At 36.7% G+C, this 12325-nt stretch overlaps 1 protein-coding gene across 1 annotated transcript in view; it reads left to right on the forward strand.

Annotated features, from left to right (window-relative positions):
• MAP3K15 (mitogen-activated protein kinase kinase kinase 15) overlaps window positions 1–12325 on the forward strand; it is an 85258-nt gene that overhangs the window by 28884 nt on the left and 44049 nt on the right. The window contains exons 3-4 of the mRNA XM_086767464.1: window positions 3204–3227; window positions 10682–10875. Coding sequence (XP_086623590.1) covers window positions 3204–3227; window positions 10682–10875 — 218 coding nt within the window. The remainder of the gene's footprint in view (window positions 1–3203; window positions 3228–10681; window positions 10876–12325) is intronic.

Below are 12325 nucleotides of genomic sequence, written 5' to 3' on the forward strand. Positions count from 1 at the left end.
TTGGAAGTGAGAGTGCAAGTGTGATTTTTTTTTTTTCCTTCCTTTTCCTTTTTAATTACAGTATATGTAAAAACAATGTTATGGCCTGTATAATAACGACACTTGGACAAGGGTTGCGTTGCAAACTACTCCTACTGTTGAAGCACTTCTATCAGATGAGGGTTGTATCTCCTGGATGCTGAGTAGCTAAGACTATAGGAATCTCCTTTTTATTACTGCTTGAAAATAAAAAAAAACCAGATCTTCATCACATGTTTTTGTAGGCTTGTTTTTAGTTTTTGTAGTAGGATAACACATGCTATATACATTCAGTCCTGAAATTACTCTTCTGGGTGCAAGTCATATATCGTGGATGCAAGTCCTATGTTGTGGATGTTTTTGTCTTTCTCGGTGCAGGTTCTCTTTGGTTTAGATCATATTTAGACTTTCATCCTCTATATCCTCACCTACTGCTGCTTTTAATATAATCCATTTTCTTGCTACCTTCATTGAGAGCAGCATTGTTCATGCTTTGTGGTTTTTTCCTTATTTTGAGTTACTGGCCCTTGATACTTTATATTTTTCACACCACCAGTGTTTAAAAGTCCTTTTTGGAATTCTCCAGCCTCTCTTGAGCTATAAGAATATTAAGTTTAATCTTAATTTTGTAGGAGTCTCCTCCTTTTGTCCCAGAAATGCTCTGTTCTGTCACATCTTTTTCCTCTTTTCTGCTCTTGGTGTCATCGATTTTTACCCTGATGTGTCTAGTATCCTATACTTCCTTTCTTTGGGTGATAGTCCACATACACATTCATGTTCCACATGACCTGGAGTCACAAGAACTCAGAGTTGCAGCCTCTCGCACTCTGCTCAAAGAGGTGATCTATGTGGATATGTGCTAAGGCATACTTGCATGCCGTCCATTCCTCTAGTTAATCTGGGTGGGCAGGCATACAACTTTTTATATTGCATTGTTAATATACCTAACTGCAAAGAGATTGTGCGTTTTTGTTTTTCATTAACACATTTTTATCTTTCTTTTATGTTGTCACTCAGATGTTCTAATCAACTCAGTTCTCCCAAGGTTGTGCCAAAGTTTGAGAAGCACAGGCTAGTCATTTTCTATTTGTCTCTACCCAGTGAGGACCTCTGGGGATGACTTTGATTTCTGCGCTTTGTACCAAGCACATATGCAAGCACCTGCTCCATAATTGGAGTGCTGAATGACATCCAGGGTTACGTCCATCCATGGGTTGGATCTTCAGATTGTTTGTTGGTAGTGTCACTTCTGGAGCTTTTTTCCCAAGGATGTAAAGCCCAAGGGCAAGTCTGGGGACCTGGGAACACTGGAGCACGACTGGATCACTTAGGGCTAGAAAATCTATTATCTGCCTTCATCTCTCTTCTGCTAGGAACTCTGTCAGTGCTGCTAATCTCTTTCTTATCTCCCAGTTGTTTGCATGACCTCCTTGGCCTACATAGGCCCCTAGCGTTATCTTATTATGGCAGCAGAAGGCTTGATTTAAGTTGCTGGAACCAAGTAGAAGAGATTTGCTGGATCAAGTGCTAGAGTAGTTTAAGCAGGGCATTGGGACATGGTTCAGTCCTACCCTGATGTCCTTGGTACTACTTCTGGAATTAAGCCCTGATTCAGTGTTGAATACCATTCAAATAGGCTGATACACTTTTCTCAGGAATGCTTCAGAAGGTAGATAGGGATTGTTCTTGGAGTCTTTCAGTGAAGAACAGTTCATGACATATTTAATGACTTAGGTGCTAGACAGTTTTCAGAAGAGTTAATTTCTCTGTGCTGACAAAGGTCTTTATCTGCAGTAGGTAAAGCTCTACTGGAGATATTTGCTCAGCTATATAGACATATTCATTTTCAGATACATGATATTTCATATGTTTAAGCCTTCCATCACTTTTGTTCCGAAGTATTTTATTGGGCTTAAGGAGTTTAAGTTAATCAGTATTTCTGTTTAGGATTTGGTACCTTAATATGTTTTTTTTTTTTTATGCTTTGCTGGTGTTTCTTTATTCTCAGGTTTGACTAACTTGGTCAGGTGTTTTTTCCTTCCTTCCAGGAATTTATTACTGTACTTGGATCTAGATTGCTGTGCCTGCCTCTCTAGAGTGGCTAGTGTAAGTGTTATAAAAGGCAATATTCATGACTGCTATCACTTCTACTGGGAAGATCTGTGAAGTCCAGGCAGCCTGACTTTAAATAGCTTATTTCTTAGGACCCATCCTGAAATTCTTCCAAGAGTTGTCTCTTCAGTTTCACCCATGTTCTTTCCAAAACAACCTAGTTCCAAGCATGTAAAATGATAAATAATCCAGATTTTGAGATGGTTGTATTAGCAGAACTAAACCTCTTGGATGGTCCCTGATATTTTGTCTGTTGTTGAGAAAAAGGGTGTGTGGGCATGATAATTTCTGTGCAATGGTTGTCCAAGTGGATTTCAGGCTGTCAGATGTGAAGTTGCTCAAGCAGAATCATCTTAAGTTGTCAGACCACATACAATTAAATTATATCAATAACCTTGCTTGGAAACAAGTCTATATCTAACATTTGTAGTGTGACTTACTAGGTGATCTGCTTAGTTTCACAAAGCAGTGCTCATTGGACATGTAAGTGATTGCTAGAAGGAGGAGGTTACTTACCAGCAACTGGAAATCTTTGAGGTCTGGTTTATATGTCCATTAGTTTATCATCTGCCTCATAGTTTCAATATCTCTTTGGATTTTGAGGTGGGAAGAATTAGGTTATAGGAGGAATATGTTGTTCTGTGCCCCTCCAGGTAGGAAAGGGGCCTAGGTATCTTAAGGATACTCTTTCAGAGAAAAAAAAAATCTCCGGCTTTGAATGATTTTGTCTCACAAATGCATGGAGTGTGACTGAGTATGCGCAGTGCCCAGCCTGAGAAACTCCATTTATTGGCAAATACAACTTTCTTCATCTTCTGAGCCCTTCTTTAAATAGGTTTCTTATTTGAATCATTCATTTTTTCCTAACCTGAACTAGTAAGGCTTTTCTTTATGTTTTTCTAACCCTTTACCTGGAATTTGCTGCATCAGGAAATATGGATTATGCTGTGAAGAACACATCTCTGTGTGTGTGTGTATCTATTTATGTATGCCAGTTATTTTTCTCAGAAATAATAATTCCCAGTAAAAAGGAATAAACATTTTTATTCTCTTTTTTTTTTATCCCCCCACAGGATATGGTATCTCAGAAAAACACAGTAAGTATTAAATCCTCATTCATTTTAAAACACAAAATGAAGATACTACATTTGAAGCAACTTTAATAACAAAGCTGCCAACCATATATTTGCTCTATATGATTGAAGGAAGTCTGTTTTACCTATTTACAATTCAAAGTGGTGGAAATCTTGTTCATTTTCTTTCCAAAGTAAAGCTAGATTTTAAAATTACTTTTCTTTAGAAGTTCCCTTTTAAGATGTAGAAAAGTGCCAGTAGGTATATGTTATATATGTGGGTTGATTGATCAAATGTAAACTCAGAAATTCAAAGTATCATTCTCCCTCTACCACTTGCACCCACTTCTGCAGATGTATATGTGTGCGTGATGCCTTAATAGGGCTTACTCTTGTATCTCAAACAGCTTTGGCTACTGTGTACACATCCTATTCCTGACAAATTCATGGATTTTACTTAGGAATGCAAAAGCTTATTTCCTAAAGTAAAACTGTTCTTACCCTTAATGCAAGTAAAACTGAACAAGTAAGTGAGCCTGAACTAAGATAAAAGTTAGTGGTTATTTTAGATTTATTGGGATATGCCACAATGTCTTAGACAGTTATATATTTTGTCATATTTCACATCATGTCAGTGCTTATTTTCATTAAACACTCCACACTGTTATGTTGAGGACTACTGAATTTGCAAAAATCTTAAACTTACATTTATTCCTTTCTATTTCCCCCCATTTACCATATACTCTTATTTTCTTTTGAAGAAAATTGAGTAGGACTAAAATAATAAAATGTTCTTAGAGTTTGCTAATAATTTAAAAGAGAGCTAGAAGAACTAATGTATTAGTCACAGCAGTTTATTTTGAGCTACTGTTTATGCTTGGTCACAGCTCTGCATGTAGGCTAAAGATAGAGCGGGCTGAGCACCTGAGTAAATCCAGGTCATTTTCCTGTCTGTCCTGGTGATCTTTGAACTAGTTTCACATGTGGGGTGTGAACTGTGTTTACTAGTCTGTAGCTCTGTGCAAGGGGGGGGGGGGGGGGGGGCTCGGAATGCAGCAGATTTGCTTGTGAGTGCTACTATCCATCAATCTCTTTAGATTTTGAGGTGAGAAGAATTAGGGTGGTGGATGATCAAAATGGCACAAGCATGTGTTTTCCCCTCCAGAGCAAGAGGGAGAATTGTGACTGAGCCATTTGGTGGTAATTCCAGAAATTGAGTAAAGGCAAAGAGGATAGCGGCAAGTTTTTTTCTTCTTAAAAAGTTCAACGTAGCACAATCAGATTAGCAGTCTGCAATATTTTCTTTTAGCAGATTCTTTTTCCCACAAAGGAGGATGTTTACTTCATGTGGGAGAGAGGAAAAGATGGATCTGGTGACATGGTTTCTACAGCAGGGCCTGGTATTAGACCTGTAAAGACCATGTGGTTAGCAAAAGGGGCCAGGAGGCATCCTGAAACTAGGATCCTGATCCTTCCTTTAAAAAGGAGGCATTGCCTAATCCACTTTCTTCAAGTGCATAAATTAAGAAAACAATTGTGAGTAAAATACAGTGAGGAAAAATTTAAATGACTTTAAATACAAAGTATGGGTTCTTGACCCTTTTGTGTTAGTTGAAGTTGTTAGTATTTTCTTTTATTAAATAAACGTGCTCCCATATTGCATGGGATGTGGAACCATGTTAAATATGCAGAGAAGATGAATGTCTGATGTGTCATCTGGGGTGATTTTCTTTTGTGTATTACAAGTAAGCCTTGAAGAAAATGGATGTTTTCCTTGTAAGGAAAACATTATTCTAATTCAGCATCAAGGAGGAGGCAAGAGCAAGGAAACTGGACATACAGCTGAAAACAATGCATAGGAAAAAGGTCAGCAATTCATTTGAGTTTTGGCCCGAGTACAGCTGATATAACAGTGAAAATTATACAGCAGCATGCTGCGGTGGTGTGAGTCTGAGATATTTAGTAGCATGCTGTCTGAAAAAAAAAGAGTGTAAGAGTATAGAACTTCCTTCCTCCCCTCCACCATCCAGGAATGAAGTTTTCAGGGATAAGATAAGATGGGAAATGTGATTCAGTTCTACTTGACTCCCCCAAACAAGCAATTAAAAGTCTGTGTTGATTATTTATTGTGTACTTGGATACACAAGGAAAGAATTATTGTCTATGGGAGTTCAGTTCCCAAGGAAAAATTGCCCTGGCATTAATTTCAAGGTCAAATTCTGTGTCCCATCAGTTAGGTTTCCTTCTGTTGAGCTCCTCTGAGCTTTTAAGAAGACTTCTGCTAATTTTACTGAGGGTATATGCACAGCTTCCTAGTTTCTGTCAAAATTATCATAGATTAAATAGATTGCAAATATGCAGTCTTGCAGAACAGTTTGTTTCCTGTGTCATTATGGAATAATCAAGGTTGAGAGCAGAGTGGATGCTGCTGCACTGTAGGGAAAATAAATTTATCTGTGGAAAATGGGCTTGTGCTTTGGACTTTCTTTAGATGTCAGATAAACATTGATTTACCAGACAAACGAAATGTCAAGGATTTTTCTAAAGCAAAAAATGCTTAAAAAATATTTTTCCCCTAAACCAATATAATAGAAAACATCCATGCGAAAGTTGTTTTATTTTGATCCAACATTTTGTTGCTATCCTTGATTTTTATATATTTTTTTTTCCTTCGATAAGGAAATTTCCTCTCCCTCTATAGAATTTTAAGGAATGGTACATAAAAGGAGTCCAAGATTGGGTGAAGGAAAAGAGTGCACAAGGAGCTTTTTAAAAACTGCTGGAGTCAGGAAGCAAAACGTACAGGCTTTCTGGCAATGGTTCTAGCATTGGTTGCACATAGCTTTGATCCATTTGGTTTGTTTGAATGTGGCATTGAGAATACAAACTAGAACTTCTCACTATGGAACAAAATTATTATGGCAAGTAGAGAATATAAAGAGAAAAACTTAGTAGTTAATTTTTCAGTTGATGGTATGCCTGAAGAAATTTGAATAACCCTGTTAATTCCTTTTGGGGAAGATATTTTAAAGGAAAGTAAGCTGGCTATTAAACCAAAAGGTTTATTGTAGTATACTTAGGCCTGTGGGCTCGATGAAGTATTTTCAGAGATTTAAACGTTTGTGGTTTGGTTTTTTTTTTCATTAAATCCTGTAGCAGCTCTTAGAGTAAGCAGAGAATAATGTCTGGGCCACGGAGGAGTCATTAGCAAAAATTCTTCTTGATCTAAAGGGAATAGGATTGCAATTTATCCTTGCCACAAGGAATTTTTATGTAGAAAAATCACTTTTTATTGTAATTGGCAGAAAGTCTCTTCAGAGTTTCAGTAGCTATATAAATGTATAAACTGTATCTACTGTTTCAAGGCAATGAACATTTAAGAAAACTAAATAGAAAGATTTTGGCACTTGAACTCCTGTTCTCCAATTTAGTAGCCCCAATGGATTGAATTGAGAGGGAAGACTCTAAGGTATGATTACATTGTATTAATTTAATAATCTGAAGTAGTAGTATAGCAGAGTAGCTTTCTATTTTTTATTTTATGATTTTTTTACAATATATAAACGTTTGCATGGTATGATCATTTAATGATATATTTGTAAAAAAGCCTGAGGTAGTAAAGTATTAAAAGAGTTTGCAAAAGGGTACAGAATGAAAGAGTGGGAACATCTTAAATACAGACAATCATTTTTCCTTTTGAGAGGAGAAAAGTATAAAGGCAAAAAGTGACCCAGTAAGTATTACTTTTAATATTTCTAATGATGAAATATGTCACTGTTACTATTGATATAATAAAAATGAAGGCTTTTAAAATTTATTTATGAAAGTTAGTTTTTATGGAAATGTTACCGTATCAAGGAATGTGTATTTATAGTGGTTGGATTGTAGTTAACTAATGAGGTAATGAATCTGATGGGCTTATGAAAGTAAGACTTGAAAACATCTTATTGATGACACAAGGAGATGTATAGACAAGTCATGTACACAGAGAAATCTTAAATTCTGGGTGGCAAAATATTGCAATATTTTCTTGGCCTTGTAAATATGGACTTGCTCTAAATATCTGTATTCATTTTCTGTTGTTTCTTTCTTTAATAATTTCTCTATTCATGTGTCATGTCTGTCTTTTTGATTCTTATGCTGTTTTGTGGTGGTGTTTTCCTCTTTGTCATTTTATTTTAATTTGGAGTAGGTTGCCAACCACAAAGCTTTTCTTCGGGTTCAAGTACCTCCTGAATACCACAATGGTAATCTGATAGGCAAAGTATGTATCACTTTAAATCTGCTTTCTGTTGAATAAATATGCCATCTTATTATTGTGTTTCTAGACATTTTTATATAAGGGTACTTTAAGAATAGTGCTTGGCAGGGTTTCTTCCTTCAAAGTGGTTGTAATCTTGGTGTGCCTGTTCCTTGCAGGCTAGATCCTGAGCATTTGGAATGTTTGGTTTGTGACAATATCTCTTCAGTCTTTCCATAAAAATACTGTATATATTCAACCTCAGAAGAGGAAGTATTTTTTTAAATTTTCTAATAGTTACCTGTATTGTAAAATAGGTAGGAGTGTGGTGTCACAGAAAATTACTGTGAAAACCTTCATTCTTAAGACAGCAGTGGCTTAAACTCCCTGAACACTCAAAAGTTTGTGACTTCTTTGAGTGAATGCAGGTACTCATGCTTGAGAAAGTGGCAAAATTAAGGTAGGGTAAGCACTCCTAATACTCCTGATGCTTGAGTAAAGTGGCAAAATGAACTGCATGGCTCAAGTGAAATAATTGTGTTATTAGCTCTGCAAGCATAATTCCCTCTCTAAAAATGCAGAGATTTCGCAAGTAAATAATGTTGAGTAAAAAAAAAGCCCTTTAATTGTAGCATAGCATGTCTGTCACAAAGTGACACCAGTTGCACCAGGATAACTGTAACAGTACAATTTAAAAAACTTAATGTTATTAAGGTTAAAAGTTTACTTTTAACAGCGTTAGCAAAATGTTTAGAGTAGTGTTTCAAGACAGAAAGCACTCTACATTTGACTTGTCTTGCCTAGAGCCTAAACATGGTCTATGTGGGCCTAATACTGTCAGCCCTTCAGCAAAGGCATGGCTCTGTGTTTAATTCCTTTAAACATTTTACCCCGAAGAACAGATCCCTCTCTTAACTTACTTGCAGTTATTTCCTGGGGTTTTTTAAATGTTGCTAAACTTTTGTCTCTTTTGGTGGTAGATTTTTAAAGTATTATTGAATACAAAACTTTCATTGCTAGCATACTGGGCATACTTTTTTTTTTTGCTGCAAGATGAGCTATTGGGAGCTTTATTTTTCAGTCTGCTTGGTTTCTTGTATTTTCTAACTTTAAAAATTCTCAAAATAAGACAATAAAAATAACTTAACTACTAATCCTGAAATAAACCAATTCAGCATACAGTCTTTATAAGCTATGAAGTTATAACTTTATTACAGTTAAATAAGTTAGAATTTATAGATTATGTATGTTTGCAGCTAGAATTGCTGTACATGTTACTTCATACATACCTGTACCGTTTATTCATTATCTTAAAAAGCAATAGTTGGTGTATGACAGGACAGTAATTTTCACAATGATTAGCTTTTGATGTTGGAGACCAGCATCCTGAGTAGACAATTTGAAGAAGCAAGGATGATATTTTCAGCCATCTCTAGCTCTTAATAGTGTAAGAAAAGTAGATGAACAAAACTTTTTTTTTATGTAATTAAAAAAGACTCTCTTAGGCTACACACGCTGTATGAAGGGGCTTTATAATTTATTATGTGTACGTATTGGACAGAAGGAGCTAGAAAATTTGAGCTAGTTGTTTTTCAGACAAGATGATATGCTCAAATACATGCAGGATTCTTGACTTCTGCACACAAAAATGTGTCTGTCATGGATAAAAATGTGTTTTTAGTAGCATAGATTTCTCTGTCCCAAAAGAGGCAAGAAATCTGCGTCAAATAGATGAGATATTGGCTGAGTAAGATTAATATAGTCTTTCAAGTGTGTCATTTAATTTTTTCTGAAAATGGCTTTGCTTTCTCAATAGATAATTGCAGGTCTCTTTGCGTCACAAGATACATCATACTTTCAAATTGGCTTGGTTTGGTTTGTTTTTTTTTTTTCCATTGCAGGAATTGCTAATTCACTGTTACATGTTTAAGAATAGAGTTTACACAGGAGCAACTTTTGCATTGCACCGAACTCAGTGTTTATTTGAATAAACCTGAGACTAAGTTGTTTTAACATACCGGTGGTTTGGGTTGCAAGTTTTCTGACTTTTTTTTTAGTAGGAAGTAAAGATAACATTGCAACAGATAATTTTATTGTTACAACAGAGATACTGTACTGTAGGGTTTATGAGGAAGGAATTGTTAATTCCTGTGAACAATTTCTCTTGTCTAGTTTATTAATGCATATAAAAATGTGCCATCTTCATATCCATTCTTTCTATCATCTCAACATTCTCCCGTTGTTCAAGGTGACTTGAAATGGCTACAGCTTTACGGCATGCTTAGATGATATGAGAAAATGAAATATATGATTTTGCTGTACATGTTTGATGCCTTGACATCCACAGGTTGGCGGTTGAAGGGTATTTAGTGGTAGTTGCTTGGTTAAATGTATCATACTGACCCATGCCTCAGTGCTTCTATCTAGTTACTCTGAAATGCAAAGTTTACTTTTCTTTTAAACAGCAGAGAATTGTCATAGCTCAAAATAGGACACTGGTGTTTCTAGTAGCTGTGGAAAACTTCAGTTGTCTGATTTTTGGGGTCTTGCTGAGGAGTTAAAGATTCTGAGCTTACTGGTTTGGGGCTCTGAAGAGCATTTCCTATTTCCTCTCCCCTTTCAGCCCCTTGAACATGTTTACACTTTTTATGTGGCATATTAAGGATTTTTGGGTTTTGTTTCTAGAATTCTGTGTTGAAAGTCTTACCTATATCACAAAACATTTCAAAGTTTGGTTGTTTGGTTTGGTGTTTGACAGCATGTAGCAGATGTTTTGTAGGCTCCTCTGGGTTAAACATCTCCATAAAGTCCTTTCAATGCCTGTGTTTCTGTATTTCTCTCTCTCGTTGTGGGGAGCTCTGCATCATGTACTTCCTAGCACAGAGTGAGCCTAGAGGATGCAAGTACATCTCTGACCTCAAAAATCTGGGAGCAGAAGCTTAGCTTGTAACTGTCAGACTCTATTAGGGTCCATGCATCGCATTAAAAAAATGGAAGTTTCATTCTATTGTCGCTTAACAGATCTGGACCCTTATTGTCACCCTTATTAATATTTGTAACTTTCTCAGAAAATTCCTTGAATTTAATGGTTGCAAATCTTGTATTAAATAGTGCACTAAAGCTTCATAGTGCACCAGCCCTAATCCAGCTGTTTTTTCTGACAGTAAAAGATTCTATGTACACACAAGCATATTTCCATTTTCATTTGTTTTCTAAACTGTGCCTGTTTTTCTTTTAGGCTTCCAGTGGCAATTATTATTTTATTCCATACATCGTCACACCTTGTGCTGACTACTTTTGCTGTGAAAGTGATGCCCAGCGAAGAGCTTCTGAGTATATGCAACCCAACTGGGACAATATCCTGGGGCCACTTTGTGTCCCACTGGTGGACAAGTTTATCAGCCTTCTCAAGGATGTTCATGTTACATCCTGGTAATTTTGTAACACGTACACCTCCAGAACCTTTGATAGTCTCTTTTTAATGTTATGAAAAAGATGCACAATCTCTAGTATCATTGATTTTCTTTTTTTTTTTCCACTGCACTTAATATAGTGTTAAAAGAAGCTGCCAACTTTACTGCTTTCTGTATTGATGTGCTGCAGCTGTTGCAGCTAACTATGTTATGCTAGAAATTGATTTACAGTTATTTTCTGAAATATGAGTAAGCAAAGGTGGTCCATAGGTGAAGTGCTTGAGTATAAATTATAGTGCATAAGGTTGTAACAGGGAGATAAGATCACAAACTCTTCGTAGAGCTCAAAGCTCGAACCTGTCCTTTTCTGTCACCAAATAAGTGTATAGATATGGCAGCAATGGGCAATCAAATGTAACTTCCATAGTTTGTTTTGTTTTGGTTTTTTTTTTATTATTAGTCTTCTAATGTCACCTAATAAACATGATACTGTTCAGTGACTTCTACAAAGGTCTGTTAGAGTTTTGAGAATTGGGGCTGGAGAGGGACGTCTCTCTCAATTGCTCACCTTGTACTCTGCAGCTAAGTCTGGGGTTTTTTTTTTTTTTTATTTCTGGAAAACACTGTGAGAGACTAAGCTTCTAGATTTTCTTTTTCCCAGTGTCTGAAGTATGAGGGAGCACTGAGGGCCCTCGGATTTCTTTCTCTTTCCCCATTGCCATCCTACACAAGTGAAAGGCTCGCCTAAAAAACTCCTTTTCTCGCCTGGTCCCACTCTTAGGATCCCATAGATGACCTTGCCCACACACATCTTGTCCCTTACACCTCTGTCCATGGCAGATCTGCTATTCTTTGGCATCTTGTTGGGCAGCAACTGGGATATTGTTGGACTGAAGAAGTGCAAGCTGCCTCCTGCTTCTCTAGAACAGAGCTAGAGAGGAGGCTACATGCAGGCAACACAGGTCCACTTTGAGCAAGAGGAGGGGCAGAAACTCAGTAAATTTGGTCAGGATACAGGAGAGCTGTGCTCAGCAGTGCAGACTCGTGAAACTAGTTAGTGCAGTTGGTCCTGGTAGTAGTAAATTTTGGTACCACTTAGCGTTTGTGTCATTATGGAATTGTGCTCTGGACACCAGCTGTCCAAAGCTACCTGTATACTTTGTCTCTGACATTTATGACAAGGATTGCGAGTGATTTTGGTTTTATAATTGTATTGTGAAGTCCTACAGTAAAGCCCCTTTTATCTCTCCCATTTTCAGGCTGAATTGCCTGACAGAGGATTTTGTACAACTGCAAAATTAGACACTGTTCTGGTAGATCCTTGTGAAGAGGGAGATGTCGCTAGATGATTCCTCATTCCTGCCAAAATCTTGAGTAAGTTTGAAGAGGTTAAGTGAGACGCCGTTCTTGAAAGTGAGATTTCCGTTCCTAAGTCACTTGGATACTTTTGAAAAACATTGCCCAGTATC

This window comes from Chlamydotis macqueenii, chromosome 1 (genome assembly GCF_036417535.1).
Source record: "Chlamydotis macqueenii isolate bChlMac1 chromosome 1, bChlMac1.mat, whole genome shotgun sequence".
NCBI lineage: Eukaryota > Metazoa > Chordata > Aves > Otidiformes > Otididae > Chlamydotis > Chlamydotis macqueenii.